The sequence below is a fragment of the Salmo trutta genome, chromosome 36 (genome assembly GCF_901001165.1).
Source record: "Salmo trutta chromosome 36, fSalTru1.1, whole genome shotgun sequence".
Taxonomy (NCBI): domain Eukaryota; kingdom Metazoa; phylum Chordata; class Actinopteri; order Salmoniformes; family Salmonidae; genus Salmo; species Salmo trutta.
This window is the reverse complement of record NC_042992.1, coordinates 9027340-9049352: the sequence shown is the minus strand read 5'-3', so window position 1 is coordinate 9049352 and position 22013 is coordinate 9027340. Positions and strand designations below refer to the sequence as shown.

The following is a 22013-nucleotide window of genomic DNA, read 5'->3' as shown; positions in this document are numbered from 1 at the left end:
GACGTAAGTGTTCCTAATCACTCATGTGAACTTAAACGTCAAATATGAATGGGAATATACTTCAGTTAGATTTTACTCATCCGAATTTCTAGGGGTGGCAATTCTGGCACATGTTTCAGAGTAAAAAAAAACTCACATTTATTTTTTGCAATAATTTTACTTCAGTTAAAGGTTAGATTTTTGTGAATATTTTGAATGAAAGACCAGGAGGATAAACAGCTAAGTTGTTTTTTTTTTTTTTTTTTTTTGAAGGGCGCCGTAGTTGGAGGGCGCCGTAGTTGGAGGGCCCCGTAGTTGGAGCTGTATTGTCAGATTTCAGTGCAGCCTTTTAATGTTATTGATCATACATTGTTATTAAAGACACTCACTTGCTATGACTTTACAGCACCTGCCATCACCTGGTTGGAGAGTTAGGCCTATTCAACCAATAGAACCAAGAGAGTGTTCTTCAGTGGAAGCTTCTCTGACATCGGATATGTACAGTGCGGTGTCCCTCAGGGCAGTTGCCTTGGGCCATTACTCTTCTCTATTTTTGCAAATGATTTGCCACTGGTCTTACACAAAGCTAGAGTGACTATGTATGCAGATGATTCCACACTCTACATGTCAGCACCCAAAGCCAGTGACATCACTGACATTCTAAACAAGGAGTTACAGTCAGTATCAGAATGGGTGATTTAATAATAGACTGGTCTTAAATACATCAACAACTAAAAGCATTGTGATTGGTTGAAAACATTCTCTATGACATAAACCTCAACTGGAGTTGTGGGTGTGACCAAGGGTGTGACCATTCAACAAGTTCAGGAAGCTAAACTCCCAGGTATAACATGATATAGTCAGCTATCATGGTCAAGTCGTATTGACTAAGTTGTTGTGAAGATGGGGGACGGGTCAGTTTAATAAAAATATGTTCTGTGTTTTTGACACAAATCGACTACTAGTTATCCAGGCTCTGGTCTTGTCTCATCTTGATTACTGTCTGGTAAAATGGACTAGGTTAGAGGATATGGGCAAGTGCAGCAAAGAGAGCAGCTTGTCCTTAACTGCACGTACAGAACTAACATCAACATGCCGGTCTTTCCTGGTTGAGGGTTGACCTGAGATTAACTGCATAAATTCTTGTTTTTGTTAGAAATATTATTGTTGAAATTTTGAAAATTGTCTGTATAATCAACTTACATATAACTGACACCCATACATACCCCACCAGACATGCCACCAGGGGTCTCTTCACACACCCATACATACCCCACCAGACATGCCACCAGGGGTCTCTTCACACACCCATACATACCCCACCAGGGGTCTCTTCACAGTCCCCAAATCCAGAACGAATTCAAGGCAATGCACGTTATTATACAAAGCAATGATCACATGAAAATCCATTCCTTCTCAAATTACTCAAACAGCTAAATTTGTTTTAAAAACAACAACAAATAAAAAAACCTCAACACAACGCCTCTCCCCTATCTGGCCTAGTTGTAATGTCTGTCAATGTTTTTAAAATGATGTCAATTCTAAAGTATTTTTGTCTGTAACTTCTTTTTCATTATGTGGTGGACCCCAGGAAGACTTGCTGTCACCACTGCAGTCGGCTAATGTAATGGGGATCCCAATCAAATCTATAATGTTCCTCTCTTCTGAGTCTTCACCAGTAAATTAGGATACTCCCTCTCGTTACCTTTCCTTCCCTATTTCTTCCTCTCTCTCTCGTTCCCAGTCTCTCTCGGTAACTGTGTTCTATTGTGTTGCTAGGGGCTGTTTATGTAGCTGTAACTCTTAACATTCCTAAATCAATCTTTGGTGTCTCAGCGGACTCTCTATATCTCTCGTCTGTGTGTGTGTGTGTGTGTGTGTGTGTGTGTGTGCAGGCCTCTGTGTGTGCAGGCCTGTGTGTGTGTGTGTGTGTGCAGGCCTCTGTGTGTGCAGGCCTGTGTGTGTGTGTGTGTGCATGCCTCTGTGTGTGCAGGCCTGTGTGTGTGTGTGTGTGTGTGCATGCCTGTGTGTGTAGGCCTGTGTGTGTGTGTATGTGTGTGTGTGTGTGTATGTGTGTGTGTGCATGCCTGTGTGTGTGTGCATGCCTGTGTGTGTGTGTGTGTGTGTGTGTGTGTGTGTGTGTGTGGGGGGGTGTGTGCAGGCCTGTGTGTGTGAGTTCTATTGGGTGCTTGTTACCATGGTGACGGTGTCTCTGATGTGGATTCTCTCTCCAGGTGTTTTCCTCCAGTGATGAAGCTCCCATTAACAAGAAGCTTCCCAAGGAGCTGCTGCTCAGGTTATACACACACACACACACACACACACACACACACACACACACACACACACACACACACACACACACACCTGAGTGCTCGCCCCAGGGCTTAAAGTGGGAGGGTAACTTATTACAAAAGGACACGGCTGCCCTCACTTAGCAGACTGTTAACCTGGAGTGGTTAGGTGTGTGTGTGTGTGTGTGTGTGTGTGTGTGTGTGTGTTTCACCTTTAAAATGTATGTCCTACTAGCTATGTGACCTACAGTGGCTGTGTGTAACCCTACTCATCTGAGATCACGGTCTCTAATACACACACACACACACACACACACACACACACACACACACACACACACACACACACTGGTATAATGGTGTGTATATAGGTGGGTTCTGTCTGTCTGAAGTTCACACAGCTGGAGCTGAGCACTGCGGAATTTCCAACAGAGGCTATTTATAGTACAAACAACACATACAGAGCCTTCAGAAAGTATTCCCACTACTAGACTTAGTCCACATATTGTTGTGTGGATTAAATAGAGATGATGTGTCACTGACCTACACACAACACCCCAAAATGTCCAAGTGGAATTAAGTTTTTACAAATGAATTCATTAAAAGCTGAAATGGCTTGAGTCAATAAGTGTTTAACCTGTTTTGTTATGGCATGCCAAAATAAGTTAAGAGTAAAAATGTGCTTAATAATTTGCATGGAATAGTGTTGAACAGGATTGTTGAATGACTACCTCATCTCTGTACCCCACACATACAACATTATCTCTAAGGTCCCTCAGTCGAGCAGTGAATTTCAAACAGACCAGGGAGGTTTTCCACGTTTTATGTTTACATTTAAATCTCTCTGGATAGGAGCGTCTGCTAAATGACGTAAATGTTAAATGCCTTGCTCAATAGCAGAACGGCAGATTTTTCCACCTAGTCAGCTCGGTGATTTTAAACCAACGACCTTTCGGTTACTGGCCCAACACTCTGAACCGCAAGGCGACCTGCCATTGGCCTCATGGTGAAATCCCTTCCTCTCCGGCAACTGAGTTAGGAAGGACACCTGTATCTTTGTAGTGACTGGGTATATTGATACACCATACAAAGTGTAATTAATAACTTCACCATGCTCAAAGGGATATTCAATGTCTACTTTTTCATTTATTTTTACCCATCTACCAATAGGTGTCCTTTGCGAGGCGTTGGAAAATCTCCCTGGTCTAATCTGTGTTTGAAATTCACTGCTCGACTGAGGGACCTGACAATTATCTGTATGTGTGGGGTACAGAGATGAGGTAGTCAATCAAAAAGCATACCCATAACATGGTGCAGCCACCACCATGCTTGAAAATATGAAAAGCGATACTCGGTGATTGTTTCCCCAAACATAACACTTTTTATTCAGCACTTAAAGTTAATTTCTTTGCCATTATTTTTTTCAGTTTTACTTTAGTGTCTTTTTTGCAAACAGGACGCATGTTTTTGTAATATTTTGTTTCTGTACAGGATTCCTTTTAACTCTGTCATTTAGGTTAGTATTGTGGAGTAACTACAATGTTGTTGATCCATCCTCAGTTTTCTCCCATCACAGCTAATAAACTCTAACTGTTTTAAAGGGAAGGTAAAGAGGGATACCTAGTCAGCTGTAACTGTGTTAAAGGGGATACCTAGTCAGCTGTAACTGTGTTAAAGGGGATACCTAGTCAGCTGTAACTGTGTTAAAGGGGATACCTAGTCAGCTGTAACTGTGTTAAAGGGGATACCTAGTCAGCTGTAACTGTGTTAAAGGGATACCTAGTCAGCTGTAACTGTGTTAAAGAGGGATACCTAGTCAGCTGTAACTGTGTTAAAGGGGATACCTAGTCAGCTGTAACTGTGTTAAAGGGGATACCTAGTCAGCTGTAACTGTGTTAAAGGGATACCTAGTCAGCTGTAACTGTGTTAAAGAGGGATACCTAGTCAGCTGTAACTGTGTTAAAGAGGGATACCTAGTCAGCTGTAACTGTGTTAAAGAGGGATACCTAGTCAGCTGTAACTGTGTTAAAGAGGGATACCTAGTCAGCTGTAACTGTGTTAAAGAGGGATACCTAGTCAGCTGTAACTGTGTTAAAGGGGATACCTAGTCAGCTGTAACTGTGTTAAAGAGGGATACCTAGTCAGCTGTAACTGTGTTAAAGAGGGATACCTAGTCAGCTGTAACTGTGTTAAAGAGGGATACCTAGTCAGCTGTAACTGTGTTAAAGAGGGATACCTAGTCAGCTGTAACTGTGTTAAAGAGGGATACCTAGTCAGCTGTAACTGTGTTAAAGAGGGATACCTAGTCAGCTGTAACTGTGTTAAAGAGGGATACCTAGTCAGCTGTAACTGTGTTAAAGAGGGATACCTAGTCAGCTGTAACTGTGTTAAAGGGATACCTAGTCAGCTGTAACTGTGTTAAAGAGGGATACCTAGTCAGCTGTAACTGTGTTAAAGAGGGATACCTAGTCAGCTGTAACTGTGTTAAAGAGGGATACCTAGTCAGCTGTAACTGTGTTAAAGAGGGATACCTAGTCAGCTGTAACTGTGTTAAAGGGGATACCTAGTCAGCTGTAACTGTGTTAAAGGGGATACCTAGTCAGCTGTAACTGTGTTAAAGGGGATACCTAGTCGCTGTAACTGTGTTAAAGAGGGATACCTAGTCAGCTGTAACTGTGTTAAAGGGGATACCTAGTCAGCTGTAACTGTGTTAAAGAGGGATACCTAGTCAGCTGTAACTGTGTTAAAGGGGATACCTAGTCAGCTGTAACTGTGTTAAAGGGGATACCTAGTCAGCTGTAACTGTGTTAAAGGGGATACCTAGTCAGCTGTAACTGTGTTAAAGGGATACCTAGTCAGCTGTAACTGTGTTAAAGAGGGATACCTAGTCAGCTGTAACTGTGTTAAAGGGGATACCTAGTCAGCTGTAACTGTGTTAAAGGGAAGGTAAAGAGGGATACCTAGTCAGCTGTAACTGTGTTAAAGGGGATACCTAGTCAGCTGTAACTGTGTTAAAGGGGATACCTAGTCAGCTGTAACTGTGTTAAAGGGGATACCTAGTCAGCTGTAACTGTGTTAAAGAGGGATACCTAGTCAGCTGTAACTGTGTTAAAGGGAAGGTAAAAGAGGGATACCTAGTCAGTTGTACAACTGAAATGTGTCTTCCTCATTTGAACCTCTCTGAATCAGAGAGGTTCATGGAGGCTGCCTTAATCGACGTCATCAGCGCCTGGGGAGCAGTTGTTGTTGTTGTTGAACTGTGTGGACCAGTATGGAGGGAATAGAGGATTTAATGTATTCACTCAACAGAAACACTCACAGCTGTAATCGCTCCCAAAGAGTGTGAATACTTATCTAAACGAGATTTCTGTATTTCATTTTCAATACATTTCAGCACAATTTTCTAAACCATATTTCCACTTTGTCATTATGGGATATTGTGTGTCTATTTTAATACATTTTAATTCGGGCTGTAATACAACGAAATGTGGAATAAGTCAAGGGGTATGAATACTTTCTGAAGGAACTGTCTAAAACACACAAACAGGATGGTACCAAGTATGCGTGATTAAAGTGTACAATGGCCTCGGCCGCGCTTATCAGCCAGTCGTCCGAGAGACGATCGATCAACTCTCGTCTGATTGGTTAGCTGCTCCACTGATCAATGAGGTGTGTGTACATGACCACACACACACACACACACACACACACACACACACACACCCACACACACACACTCCCCACCACACACACACACACACACACACACACACACACACACACACACACACACACACACACACAGCATTTGTCTCTGTCCATGAGGAAATAATGGGAAGTGCTAGTTTCCTGAGTGTGTGTGTGTGTGTGTGTGTGTGTGTGTGTGTGTGTGTGTGTGTGTGTGTGTGTGTGTGTGGTGGGGAGTGTGTGTGTGTGTGGTGGTGGGATTAAAGGATAACTACAGTCTGATAGGAGGAACTGTGTGTGTGATACCTGACCCACTGGCTTACCCCTGTTGGCTAATATCTACATGCTAACTGAATGCTCTTTCTCTGCAGAATCTTCTCCAATCTGGATGTGATCACATTGTGCAGGTGTTCCCAGGTGTCCAAGGTAAGGCCCGCCCCTACAGGTATCATAACTACTCAATGTGATTTCAGTCAGTTGTCAAGGTTCCACATTGTGCTCAACTTGCCCTACTGAAATCAAATCTTATGTCACATGCTTTGTAAACAACAGGTATAGACTAACTAAATGCTTACTCATGGCCTTTTCCAACAACGCAGAGAGAAAAATAGAGAGAAAAATAATAATTCAAGGAATAAATACACAATGAGTATTGAAAGCTTGGTTATACACACAGAGTACCAGTACCTAGGCAACAGGATAGATAATAGACAGTAACAGCAGTATACTGTAGGTAGGGGTAAAGGATAGATAATAGACAGTAACAGCAGTATACTGTAGGTAGGGGTAAAGGATAGATAATAGACAGTAACAGCAGTATACTGTAGGTAGGGGTAAAGGATAGATAATAGACAGTAACAGCAGTATACTGTAGGTAGGGGTAAAGGATAGATAATAGACAGTAACGGCAGTATACTGTAGGTAGGGGTAAAGGATAGATAATAGACAGTAACGGCAGTATACTGTAGGTAGGGGTAAAGGATAGATAATAGACAGTAACGGCAGTATACTGTAGGTAGGGGTAAAGGATAGATAATAGACAGTAACAGCAGTATACTGTAGGTAGGGGTAAAGGATAGATAATAGACAGTAACAGCAGTATACTGTAGGTAGGGGTAAAGGATAGATAATAGACAGTAACAGCAGTATACTGTAGGTAGGGGTAAAGGATAGATAATAGACAGTAACAGCAGTATACTGTAGGTAGGGGTAAAGTGACTAGACAACAGGATAGATAATAGACAGTAACAGCAGTATAATTTAGGTAGGGGTAAAGGATAGATAATAGACAGTAACAGCAGTATACTGTAGGTAGGGGTAAAGGATAGATAGACAGTAACAGCAGTATACTGTAGGTAGGGGTAAAGGATAGATAATAGACAGTAACAGCAGTATACTGTAGGTAGGGGTAAAGGATAGATAATAGACAGTAACGGCAGTATACTGTAGGTAGGGGTAAAGGATAGATAATAGACAGTAACAGCAGTATACTGTAGGTAGTGGTAAAGGATAGATAATAGACAGTAACGGCAGTATACTGTAGGTAGGGGTAAAGGATAGATAATAGACAGTAACAGCAGTATACTGTAGGTAGGGGTAAAGGATAGATAATAGACAGTAACAGCAGTATACTGTAGGTAGGGGTAAAGGATAGATAATAGACAGTAACAGCAGTATACTGTAGGTAGGGGTAAAGGATAGATAATAGACAGTAACAGCAGTATACTGTAGGTAGGGGTAAAGGATAGATAATAGACAGTAACAGCAGTATACTGTAGGTAGGGGTAAAGGATAGATAATAGACAGTAACAGCAGTATACTGTAGGTAGGGGTAAAGGATAGATAATAGACAGTAACAGCAGCATACTGTAGGTAGGGGTAAAGGATAGATAATAGACAGTAACAGCAGCATACTGTAGGTAGGGGTAAAGGATAGATAATAGACAGTAACAGCAGTATACTGTAGGTAGGGGTAAAGGATAGATAATAGACAGTAACAGCAGTATACTGTAGGTAGGGGTAAAGGATAGATAATAGACAGTAACAGCAGTATACTGTAGGTAGGGGTAAAGGATAGATAATAGACAGTAACAGCAGTATACTGTAGGTAGTGGTAAAGGATAGATAATAGACAGTAACAGCAGTATACTGTAGGTAGGGATAAAGGATAGATAATAGACAGTAACAGCAGTATACTGTAGGTAGGGGTAAAGGATAGATAATAGACAGTAACAGCAGTATACTGTAGGTAGGGGTAAAGGATATATAATAGACAGTAACAGCAGTATACTGTAGGTAGGGGTAAAGGATAGATAATAGACAGTAACAGCAGTATACTGTAGGTAGGGGTAAAGGATAGATAATAGACAGTAACAGCAGTATACTGTAGGTAGGGGTAAAGGATAGATAGACAGTAACAGCAGTATACTGTAGGTAGGGGTAAAGGATAGATAGTAGACAGTAACAGCAGTATACTGTAGGTAGGGGTAAAGTGACTAGATAATAGACAGTAACAGCAGTATACTGTAGGTAGGGGTAAAGGATAGATAATAGACAGTAACAGCAGTATACTGTAGGTAGGGGTAAAGGATAGATAATAGACAGTAACAGCAGTATACTGTAGGTAGGGGTAAAGGATAGATAATAGACAGTAGCAGCAGTATACTGTAGGTAGGGATAAAGTGACTAGACAACAGGATAGATAATAGACAGTAACAGCAGTATACTGTAGGTAGGGGTAAAGGATAGATAATAGACAGTAACAGCAGTATACTGTAGGTAGGGGTAAAGTGACTAGATAATAGACAGTAACAGCAGTATACTGTAGGTAGGGGTAAAGGATAGATAATAGACAGTAACAGCAGTATACTGTAGGTAGGGGTAAAGGATAGATAATAGACAGTAACAGCAGTATACTGTAGGTAGGGGTAAAGGATAGATAATAGACAGTAACAGCAGTATACTGTAGGTAGGGGTAAATGATAGATAATAGACAGTAACAGCAGTATACTGTAGGTAGGGGTAAAGGATAGATAATAGACAGTAACAGCAGTATACTGTAGGTAGGGGTAAAGGATAGATAATAGACAGTAACAGCAGTATACTGTAGGTAGGGGTAAAGGATAGATAATAGACAGTAACAGCAGTATACTGTAGGTAGGGGTAAAGGATAGATAATAGACAGTAACAGCAGTATACTGTAGGTAGGGGTAAAGGATAGATAATAGACAGTAACAGCAGTATACTGTAGGTAGGGGTAAAGGATAGATAATAGACAGTAACAGCAGTATACTGTAGGTAGGGTTAAAGGATAGATAATAGACAGTAACGGCAGTATACTGTAGGTAGGGGTAAAGGGTAGATAATAGACAGTAACGGCAGTATACTGTAGGTAGGGGTAAAGGGTAGATAATAGACAGTAACAGCAGTATACTGTAGGTAGGGGTAAAGGATAGATAATAGACAGTAACAGCAGTATACTGTAGGTAGGGGTAAAGGATAGATAATAGACAGTAACAGCAGTATACTGTAGGTAGGGGTAAAGGATAGATAATAGACAGTAACAGCAGTATACTGTAGGTAGGGGTAAAGGATAGATAATAGACAGTAACAGCAGTATACTGTAGGTAGGGGTAAAGGATAGATAATAGACAGTAACAGCAGTATACTGTAGGTAGGGTTAAAGGATAGATAATAGACAGTAACGGCAGTATACTGTAGGTAGGGGTAAAGGGTAGATAATAGACAGTAACGGCAGTATACTGTAGGTAGGGGTAAAGGGTAGATAATAGACAGTAACAGCAGTATACTGTAGGTAGGGGTAAAGGATAGATAATAGACAGTAACAGCAGTATACTGTAGGTAGGGGTAAAGGATAGATAATAGACAGTAACAGCAGTATACTGTAGGTAGGGGTAAAGGATAGATAATAGACAGTAACAGCAGTATACTGTAGGTAGGGGTAAAGGATAGATAATAGACGGTAACAGCAGTATACTGTAGGTAGGGATAAAGTGACTAGACAACAGGATAGATAATAGACAGTAACAGCAGTATACTGTAGGTAGGGGTAAAGGATAGATAATAGACAGTAACAGCAGTATACTGTAGGTAGGGGTAAAGTGACTAGATAATAGACAGTAACAGCAGTATACTGTAGGTAGGGGTAAAGGATAGATAATAGACAGTAACAGCAGTATACTGTAGGTAGGGGTAAAAGGATAGATAATAGACAGTAACAGCAGTATACTGTAGGTAGGGGTAAAGGATAGATAATAGACAGTAACAGCAGTATACTGTAGGTAGGGGTAAAGGATAGATAATAGACAGTAACAGCAGTATACTGTAGGTAGGGGTAAATGATAGATAATAGACAGTAACAGCAGTATACTGTAGGTAGGGGTAAAGGATAGATAATAGACAGTAACAGCAGTATACTGTAGGTAGGGGTAAAGGATAGATAATAGACAGTAACAGCAGTATACTGTAGGTAGGGGTAAAGGATAGATAATAGACAGTAACAGCAGTATACTGTAGGTAGGGGTAAAGGATAGATAATAGACAGTAACAGCAGTATACTGTAGGTAGGGGTAAAGGATAGATAATAGACAGTAACAGCAGTATACTGTAGGTAGGGGTAAAGGATAGATAATAGACAGTAACAGCAGTATACTGTAGGTAGGGGTAAAGGATAGATAATAGACAGTAACAGCAGTATACTGTAGGTAGGGGTAAAGGATAGATAATAGACAGTAACAGCAGTATACTGTAGGTAGGGTTAAAGGATAGATAATAGACAGTAACGGCAGTATACTGTAGGTAGGGGTAAAGGGTAGATAATAGACAGTAACGGCAGTATACTGTAGGTAGGGGTAAAGGGTAGATAATAGACAGTAACGTAGGTAGGGGTAAAGGATAGATAATAGACAGTAACAGCAGTATACTGTAGGTAGGGGTAAAGGATAGATAATAGACAGTAACAGCAGTATACTGTAGGTAGGGGTAAAGGATAGATAATAGACAGTAACAGCAGTATATGTGATGAGTCAAAAGAGTACAATACATATAGTACAGATAGCTATTTGGTGAACTAGTTAGTAGTGTTATGGCTTGGGGGTTAACTAGTTAGTAGTATTATGGCTTGGGGGTTAACTAGTTAGCAGTATTATGGCTTGGGGGTTAACTAGTTAGTAGTATTATGGCTTGGGGGTTAACTAGTTAGTAGTATTAAGGCTTGGGGGTTAACTAGTTAGTCGTATTATGGCTTGGGGGTTAACTAGTTAGTAATATTAAGGCTTGGGGGTTAACTAGTTAGTAGTATTATGGCTTGGGGGTTAACTAGTTAGTAGTATTATGGCTTGGGGGTTAACTAGTTAGTAGTATTATGGCTTGGGGGTTAACTAGTTAGTAGTATTAAGGCTTGGGGGATATAATCTGTTCAGGGTCCTGTTGGTTCCAGACTTGGTGCAGTGGTACCGCTTGCCGTGCAGAGCAGATAGAACAGTCTGTAACTTGGGTGGCTGGAGTCTACACCGCCTGCTATAGAGGTCCTGGATGGCAGGGATCTCGGCCCCCTGTGATGTACTGGGCCGTACGCACTACCCTCTGTAGCGCCTTGCAATCAGATGCCAAGCAGTTGCCATACCAAGTGGTGATGCAGCCAGTCAAGATGCTCTCAATGGTGCAGCTGTAGAACTTTTTGAGTATCTGAGGGTCCATGCCAAATCTTTTCAGCCTCCTAAACAGGTGTATGACTGACCACACCCATCACTCTCTCTTCCTCTCCCTCTTTCCATCTCTCTCTCTGTCTTTCTTTCTCTCTTCTCAGGCGTGGAATGTTCTGGCCTTGGATGGTAGTAACTGGCAGAAGATTGACCTGTTCAACTTCCAGACAGACATAGAGGTGAGAGGTCAGGGTGAGGGAAGTTGATCCTACATATATACACATTCGTAGGTCACACCAGGCTCGCTCTATCACACTCTCTCTCTGTCATTCTCTTGATCTCTCTCTTGTCATGTTTTTTGTAAGTTGAATTGTACCATTAAAGACGGGTTAAAAATGATCTCTCTCTCTGTGTCTCTCTCCAGGGTAGAGTAGTGGAGAACATCTCTAAGCGATGTGGAGGCTTCCTGAGGCAGCTGAGTTTGAGGGGATGTCTCAGTGTGGGAGATGCATCCATGAAGTGAGTCCTTCTCCATAGGGCCTCGTTCACTCTTAGTATAACCGATTCACTGTGATTTCAGAGGGATGTAATGATTCACCGATGGGCTCATAGGGATGTAATGATTCACCGATGGGCTCATAGGGATGTAATGATTCACCGATGGGCTCATAGGGATGTAACGATTCACTGATGGGCTCATAGGGATGTAATGATTCACCGATGGGCTCATAGGGATGTAATGATTCACCGATGGGCTCATAGGGATGTAATGATTCACCGATGGGCTCATAGGGATGTAATGATTCACCGATGGGCTCATAGGGATGTAATGATTCACCGATGGGCTCATAGGGATGTAATGATTCACTGATGGGCTCATAGGGATGTAATGATTCACTGATGGGCTCATAGGGATGTAACGATTCACCGATGGGCTCATAGGGATGTAATGATTCACCGATGGGCTCATAGGGATGTAATGATTCACCGATGGGCTCATAGGGATGTAATGATTCACTGATGGGCTCATAGGGATGTAATGATTCACCGATGGGCTCATAGGGATGTAATGATTCACCGATGGGCTCATAGGGATGTAATGATTCACCGATGGGCTCATAGGGATGTAATGATTCACTGATGGGCAGCGGTCCCCGATTTCAAATGTTTAAATTAATTATAAGTGAAAAAATCTGTCTGTAAACAGTTGTTGGAAAAATGACTTGTGTCATGCACAAAGTAGATGTCCTAACCGACTTGCCAAAACTATAGTTTGTTAACAAGAAACTTGTGGAGTGGTTGAAAAACGAGTTTTAATGACTCCAACCTAAGTGTATGTAAACTTCCCACTTCAACTGTACATACATACATACATACATACATACATACATACATACATACATACACCATAGACATACAGTACCTTCAGAAAGTATTCATACCCCTTGACTTATTTCACATGTTGTTTTGTTACAGCCTAAAAAAAAATCACCCTTCTACACATGATGACAAAATGTAAGACATTTTTTGCAAATTTATTGAAAATTAAATATAAAAATATCTAATTTACATAAGTATTCACACACCTGAGTCAATACATGTTAGAATCACCTTTGGCAGTGATTACAGCTGTGAGTCTTTCTGGGTAACTCTCTAAGAGCTTTGCACACCTGGATTGTACAATATTTGGACATTCTTTTTAAAATTCTTCAAGCGCGGTCAAATTGGTTGTTGATCATTGCTAGACAGCCATTTAAGTCTTGCCATAGATTTAAGTCAAAACTCTAACTAGGCCACTCAGGAACATTCAATGTCATCTTGGTAAGCAACTCCAGTGTATATTTGGCCTTTTGTTTTAGGTTAAGGTGAATTTGTCTCCCAGTGTCTGTTGGAAAGCAGACTGAACCAGGTTTTCCTGTGCTTAACTCTATTCCGTTTATTTTTATCCTAAAAAAAACTCCCTAGTGGTTGCTGATGACAAGCATACCCATAACATGATGCAGCCACCACCATGCTTGAAAATATGAAGAGTGGTACTCTGTGATGTGTCGTGTTTGATTTGCCCCAAACATAACACTTTGTGTTCAGGACATAGTTCATTTCTTTGTCACATTTAACACAGAATAAAACAACGAATAAAAGTCCAATGATGGTAGTATGTATTTTCAGATGCCTCGCGAAGCAACAGCTAGCTGCTCTCTATAGCACCTCAGAAAGAGAAACACAGACCGGACAAGTAGATGCGCAATGGATTATGGTCATTGTAGTTAATTACCAAGTTTTATGCGTTAAACTATGTATAATATTGGCCTGTTGGAAACTACAACTCCCTACTACATCTCACAGTTCAGCCTGGATCTGATTTATCTCTAGAGAAATTGTGCAATGAGCTCACAGAAAAATAAAACGGAACAAAATGGATTTCAAATTTATTGAACCGACATTGGTTAATCGGTCAGCACTATTTTTGTCTCAAGACATTTCAGCTTTTAATTTTTTTTATTAATTGTGTGTAGACCAGTGACACAAAATCTCAATTTTAATCTATTTTAAATTCAGTCTGTAACACAACAACGCATAATAAGTCAAGGGGTGTGAATACTTTCTGAAGGCTCTGTACATCATTTACACACACACACACACACACACACACACACACACACACACACACGTGTCAGCTCAGACAGATCCAGCTCAGACAGATCCAGCTCAGACAGATCCAGCTCAGGCGGGCCCAGCTCAGGCGGGCCCAGCTCAGACAGATCCAGCTCAGACAGATCCAGCTCAGACAGATCCAGCTCAGGCGGGCCCAGCTCAGGCGGGCCCAGCTCAGACAGATCCAGCTCAGACAGATCCAGTTCAGGAGGCCCAGTTCAGGAGGCCCAGCTCAGACAGATCCAGCTCAGACAGATCCAGCTCAGACAGATCCAGCTCAGACAGATCCAGTTCAGGAGGCCCAGTTCAGGAGGCCCAGTTCAGACAGATCCAGTTCAGACAGGTCCAGTTCAGGCAGATCCAGCTCAGACAGATCCAGTTCAGGAGACCCAGCTCAGACAGATCCAGCTCAGGAGGCCCAGTTCATGCTCCATCAGCAGCAGGTTTTAATTTAGAATGGAAAAGAAATGTATCGATTCGTTCCCCCATTCAAACCGAATCGCACTGAATTGCTTCAAACTAAAACGTATGGTTCCTGTATCATATCGGACTCCATGTATCTAGATATGTATCCAATCATCTTGAAAGCGAAAGATGCACATCCCTCGTGATTCAGTCACTTCTCCATGACTTTGGTATTTGTATACCTAATGATGACTCTTGTCACCTGTCAGGACGTTTTCCCAGAACTGCCGAAACATTGAGGTGTTGAACCTGAACGGCTGCACTAAGATCACAGACAGCACCTGTCTCAGCCTGTCCAAGTTCTGCTGCAAACTCAAACAGCTGGACCTCACCTCCTGCGTGTCTGTTACCAACCACTCCCTCAAAGCTCTCAGGTGAGTGTGCCAAACAGTACTCTATTCCCTATGTAGTGCACTTACTTCTGGCCAAGGCTCAAGGGTTGCAGTTTTATTTTACGGTCCAGAAATTACAAGGTCTTTGCTAGAAGGGTAGAATGGTAGTTACATATGTAATTTATTACTGTTGGTTTCTTTAGGATTCATTACAACAAACACAATTTATTACCGGGTACAACAGATCTCCGTGGTTACCGTATCATTACCGGGTACAACAGATCTCCGTGGTTACCGTATCATTACCGGGGTACAACAGATCCCCCCTGGTTACCGTATCATTATCGTGTACAACAGATCCCCATGGTTACCGTATCATTACCGGGTTACAACAGATCCCCCTGGTTACCGTATCATTACCGGGTACAACAGATCCCCCTGGTTACCGTATCATTACCGGGTACAACAGATCCCCCTGGTTACCGTATCATTACCGGTTACAACAGATCCCCGTGGTTACCGTATCATTACCGGGTTACAACAGATCTCCCTGGTTACCGTATCATTACCAGGCACAACAGATCCCCCTGGTTACCGTATCATTACCGTGTACAACAGATCCCCCTGGTTACCGTATCATTACCGGGTACAACAGATCTCCCTGGTTACCGTATCATTACCAGGTACAACAGATCCCCCTGGTTACCGTATCATTACCGGGTACAACAGATCCCCCTGGTTACCGTGTCATTACCGGGTACAGCAGATCCCCTGGTTACCGTATCATTACCGGGTAAAACAAATCCCCCTGGTTACCGTATCATTACCGGGTAAAACAAATCCCCCTGGTTACCGTATCATGTAACATACAGTGTAATACTTAGTAAGAAAACTGTGTCTCTGCTTAGTGACGGCTGTAGTATGTTGGAGATGTTGAACCTGTCGTGGTGTGACCAAATCACCAGAGATGGCATCGAGGCTCTGACCAGGGGCTGTAACAACCTACAAGCCCTGTTCCTACGTGGCTGCACACAGGTACACACACACACACACACACACACACAAATTAACATGATTGTATTGATTGTCGGTAGTGATTGGTTTCTCTGTGTTGTGTTCTCTACAGTTGGAGGATGGAGCACTGAAACCACTCCAGAAACACTGTCCTGAACTAACCACTATCAACATGCAGACCTGCTCAGTAAGACAGAGATTGTGTGTGTAGGAGTAGGGATTGAAAGACAGAAAGTGTGTGTAATGTGTGTTATTTATAAGCCTGTGTGTGTGTGTTTACAGCAGATAACTGATGATGGCTTGGTCAGTCTGTGTCGGGGTTGCCACAAGCTGCAGGTCCTGTGTATCTCTGGCTGCAGTAACATTACAGACGCCTCTCTCACTGCTCTGGGGCTCAGCTGCCCCCGACTCAAGTAAGAAATGTCCCCCTTTCTTATTAACACGATGAGGCCCCACTGATACCATACGATGAGGCCCCACTGATACCACACGATGAGGCCCTACTGATACCACACGACGAGGCCCTACTGATACCACACGATGAGGCCCCACTGATACCACACGATGAGGCCCTACTGATACCACACGATGAGGCCCTACTGATACCACACGATGAGGCCCACTGATAACACACGATGAGGCCCCACTGATACCACACGATGAGGCCCTACTGATACCACACGATGAGGCCCACTGATAACACACGATGAGGCGTCCACATAACCAATGTGTTTGTATCAGGATCTTGGAAGCAGCACGATGTTCCCATGTTACAGATGCTGGGTTTACTGTACTGGCCAGGGTAAGTGCTTCTTTACTTGCTTCAGCGCTCTGTCTTCACTTGTGTTTCTTTTTGTCTTCAAATCTTTTCACATTTAAAGTCACTAATCAAAACCTAATGTTGAACTGATGTGATTTTGTTTCAACAGCATTGTCATGAGATGGAAAAAATGGATTTAGAAGAATGTGTTTTGGTAAGATTTCATGGGGGTTCTTTTCTTGTTTAATGCAACTGTAGATTGAGGCCATCAGCATTTGATTGAGCCTGTCTGATTCTATGTACCCTATCTGGGTTTGATTGAGCCTGTCTGAATCTATGTACCCTATCTGGGTTTGATTGAGCCTGTCTGATTCTATGTACTGTATCTGGGTTTGATTGAGTCTGTCTGAATCTATGTACTGTATCTGGGTTTGATTGAGCCTGTCTGATTCTATGTACTGTATCTGGGTTTGATTGAGCCTGTCTGATTCTATGTACTGTATCTGGGTTTGATTGAGCCTGTCTGATTCTGTCTCCTCTCACAGGTGACTGACAACACTCTAGTCCAGCTCGCTATTCACTGCCCTCGCCTGCAAGCACTGGTATGTATTGGTGTGGGTGTACATTACAGTATGTAATATAGTGTCTACCATCTATCCTCTCTCCACCAGTCTCTCTCCCACTGTGAGCTGATAACTGACGACGGTATCAGGGCGCTGAGCAGCAGTGTGTGTGGACAGGAGCGCCTCACGGTGGTGGAGTTGGATAACTGCCCCTTGATCACAGACGGGACTCTGGAGCACCTGAAGAACTGCCACCGTCTGGAGAGGATAGAACTCTACGACTGCCAGCAGGTCACCAGGGCCGGCATCAAACGCATACGGGTCAGTCATCACCATCACTACATCTCCCAAGCTGCATCACTATAGCTGTAATGTCAAAATGTCCTGCATGGCCTGGTGGGAATTGTAGTTTCCTGAAGCTGGATGTCGCTCCTATGGAAAGAATAGAATGACCCCCACACTGTTGTATTATACTCCTATAGAGTTTATTGCAGCGTTGCAGGTTGTCATATGAAATACATGGGACAAAATACAACAGTGGGAAATGTCGTTGGATGTGCATGCTACATTTGATATGACTCCTACCTCTCCCTATAGGCCCATCTCCCAGAGATAAAGGTCCACGCCTACTTTGCCCCGGTGACGCCCCCTCCCTCGGTGCACGGCGGGGGCCATAGGCTGTGTCGCTGCTGCGTCATCCTCTGACAGTGGAGGGCCCGGGGGGGGGGGTCAGCTCTGTCTACGGGGCCTAATGCTGTGACCCCCCCCACCACCCAACAACAATAACTCACCGCCACGTGATGAGACCCTGAACCCCACCACGACTACACCACACCCTGAACCCCACCACGACTACACAACACCCTGAACCCCACCACGACTACACCCTGAATCCCACCACGACTACACAACACCCTGAACCCCACCACGACCACACAGCACCCTGAACCCCACCACGACTACACAACACCCTGAACCCCACCACGACTACACAACACCCTGAACCCCACCACGACTACACAACACCCTGAACCCCACCACCACACCCTGAACCCCACCACGACAACACAACACCCTGAACCCCACCACGACTACACAACACCCTGAACCCCACCACGACTACACCACACCCTGAACCCCACCACGACTACACAACACCCTGAACCCCACCACGACTACACCACACCCTGAACCCCACCACGACTACACAGCACCCTGAACCCCACCACGACTACACAACACCCTGAACCCCACCACGACTACACCACACCCTGAACCCCACCACGACTACACCCTGAACCCCACCACGACTACACAGCACCCTGAACCCCACCACGACTACACCCTGAACCCCACCACGACTACACAGCACCCTGAACCCCACCACGACTACACCACACCCTGAACCCCACCACGACTACACAACACCCTGAACCCCACCACGACTACACAGCACCCTGAACCCCACCACGACTACACAGCACCCTGAACCCCACCACGACTACACCCTGAACCCCACCACGACTACACAACACCCTGAACCCCACCACGACTACACAGCACCCTGAACCCCACCACGACTACACAGCACCCTGAACCCCACCACGACTACACAACACCCTGAACCCCACCACGACTACACAACACCCTGAACCCCACCACGACTACACAGCACCCTGAACCCCACCACGACTACACAACACCCTGAACCCCACCACGACTACACAACACCCTGAACCCCACCACGACTACACAGCACCCTGAACCCCACCACGACTACACAGCACCCTGAACCCCACCACGACTACACAACACCCTGAACCCCACCACGACTACACCCTGAACCCCACCACGACTACACAACACCCTGAACCCCACCACGACTACACCCTGAACCCCACCACGACTACACCACACCCTGAACCCCACCACAACTACACAGCACCCTGAACCCCACCACGACTACACAACACCCTGAACCCCACCACGACTACACAACACCCTGAACCCCACCACGACTACACCACACCCTGAACCCCACCACGACAACACAACACCCTGAACCCCACCACGACTACACCACACCCTGAACCCCACCACGACTACACAGCACCCTGAACCCCACCACGACTACACAGCACCCTGAACCCCACCACGACTACACAGCACCCTGAACCCCACCATGACTACACAGCACCCTGAACCCCACCACGACAACACAACACCCTGAACCCCACCACGACTACACAGCACCCTGAACCCCACCACGACTACACTACACCCTGAACCCCACCACGACTACACCACACCCTGAACCCCACCACGACTACACAACACCCTGAACCCCACCACGACTACACAACACCCTGAACCCCACCACGACTACACAACACCCTGAACCCCACCACGACTACACCCTGAACCCCACCACGACTACACAACACCCTGAACCCCACCACGACTACACTACACCCTGAACCCCACCACGACTACACCCTGAACCCCACCACGACTACACAGCACCCTGAACCCCACCACGACTACACCCTGAACCCCACCACGACTACACAGCACCCTGAACCCCACCACGACTACACCCTGAACCCCACCACGACTACACCACACCCTGAACCAATAACCGCAAGGTCGTGTTCACTCGGCACTAAACGGGAGATTTTTGAAAATGGTTCTTCCCAAACTTTTTCCAATGATTAAACAAAATTGTTACATTTTATGTTTAAATGTTTTTCTACGGTCTGACCCCCCCCCCCCCCCCCATCACTACTGATCTCTGATCAATACCCTGGACATGGACCCCCCCCCCCCCCATCACTACTGGTCTCTGATCAATACCCTGGACATGGACCCCCCCCCATCACTACTGATCTCTGATCAATACCCTGGACATGGACCCCCCCCCCCCCCATCACTACTGATCTCTGATCAATACCCTGGACATGGACCCCCCCCCCCCATCACTACTGGTCTCTGATCAATACCCTGGACATGGACCCCCCCCATCACTACTGATCTCTGATCAATACCCTGGACATGGACCCCCCCCCCCCCCCATCACTACTGATCTCTGATCAATACCCTGGACATTGACCCCCCCCATCACTACTGATCTCTGATCAATACCCTGGACATGGACCCCCATCACTACTGGTCTCTGATCAATACCCTGGACATGGACCCCCCCCCCATCACTACTGATCTCTGATCAATACCCTGGACATGGACCCCCCCCATCACTACTGATCTCTGATCAATACCCTGGACATGGACCCCATCACTACTGGTCTCTGATCCATACAGACTGATTGATCACTACTGATAAATTATCAATTGGACTCTGAGGTTCCTACTCAGGGGAGGAGGGGTGGGGTCTTCTCTCTCTGACAGAACTCTGAGTCGGCCATCACTCACCTTCCAGACCCCTCCTCTCAAACTACCTTCACCTTCCAGACCCCTCCTCTCAAACTACCTTCACCTTCCAGACCCCTCCTCTCAAACTACCTTCACCTTCCAGACCCCTCTTCTCAAACTACCTTCACCTTCCAGACCCCTCTTCTCAAACTACCTTCACCTTCCAGACTCCTCTTCTCCAAAACTACCTTCACCTTCCAGACTCCTCCTCTCAAACTACCTTCACCTTCCAGACTCTTCCTCTCAAACTACCTTCACCTTCCAGACTCCTCTTCTCAAACTACCTTCACCTTCCAGACCCCTCCTCTCAAACTACCTTCACCTTCCAGACCCCTCCTCTCAAACTACCTTCACCTTCCAGACTCCTCTTCTCAAACTACCTTCACCTTCCAGACCCCTCTTCTCAAACTACCTTCACCTTCCAGACCCCTCTTCTCAAACTACCTTCACCTTCCAGACCCCTCCTCTCAAACTACCTTCACCTTCCAGACTCCTCTTCTCCAAAACTACCTTCACCTTCCAGACTCCTCCTCTCAAACTACCTTCACCTTCCAGACCCCTCTTCTCAAACTACCTTCACCTTCCAGACCCCTCTTCTCAAACTACCTTCACCTTCCAGACCCCTCCTCTCAAACTACCTTCACCTTCCAGACTCCTCTTCTCCAAAACTACCTTCACCTTCCAGACCCCTCTTCTCAAACTACCTTCACCTTCCAGACTCCTCTTCTCAAACTACCTTCACCTTCCAGACTCCTCTTCTCAAACTACCTTCACCTTCCAGACCCCTCCTCTCAAACTACCTTCACCTTCCAGACTCCTCTTCTCAAACTACCTTCACCTTCCAGACTCCTCTTCTCCAAAACTACCTTCACCTTCCAGACTCCTCTTCTCCAAAACTACCTTCACCTTCCAGACTCCTCCTCTCAAACTACCTTCACCTTCCAGACCCCTCCTCTCAAACTACCTTCACCTTCCAGACCCCTCCTCTCAAACTACCTTCACCTTCCAGACCCCTCTTCTCAAACTACCTTCACCTTCCAGACCCCTCCTCTCTAATACTTGGACTAGTGGATGAGGGGGGATGACCCTAAAGAGCGATTCGCCTTCCAGTGGATGAGGGGGGATGACCCTAAAGAGGCAGAGGACTAAAACCCACAGAATGTTGGCCAGTG

General features: G+C 44.8%; 1 protein-coding gene across 2 annotated transcripts in view; it reads left to right on the top strand.

Annotated features, from left to right (window-relative positions):
* Nucleotides 1–20141, top strand: part of LOC115175339 (F-box/LRR-repeat protein 2) — a 40558-nt gene extending 20417 nt beyond the window's left edge. The window contains exons 2-14 of one of the 2 annotated variants that reach the window (XM_029734548.1): nucleotides 2214–2275; nucleotides 6332–6386; nucleotides 11788–11862; nucleotides 12048–12142; nucleotides 14953–15117; nucleotides 15984–16110; nucleotides 16202–16276; nucleotides 16375–16502; nucleotides 16831–16891; nucleotides 17019–17063; nucleotides 17395–17451; nucleotides 17521–17733; nucleotides 18010–20141. In XM_029734548.1, the coding sequence (XP_029590408.1) occupies nucleotides 2214–2275; nucleotides 6332–6386; nucleotides 11788–11862; nucleotides 12048–12142; nucleotides 14953–15117; nucleotides 15984–16110; nucleotides 16202–16276; nucleotides 16375–16502; nucleotides 16831–16891; nucleotides 17019–17063; nucleotides 17395–17451; nucleotides 17521–17733; nucleotides 18010–18117 (1266 nt within the window). In that variant the 3' untranslated portion in view covers nucleotides 18118–20141. Of the gene's footprint in view, nucleotides 1–2213; nucleotides 2276–6331; nucleotides 6387–11787; nucleotides 11863–12047; nucleotides 12143–14952; nucleotides 15118–15983; nucleotides 16111–16201; nucleotides 16277–16371; nucleotides 16503–16830; nucleotides 16892–17018; nucleotides 17064–17394; nucleotides 17452–17520; nucleotides 17734–18009 lie in introns of both variants that reach the window. The other variant, XM_029734547.1, reaches the window with a different exon arrangement.
* Nucleotides 20142–22013: the final 1872 nt, after the last annotated feature.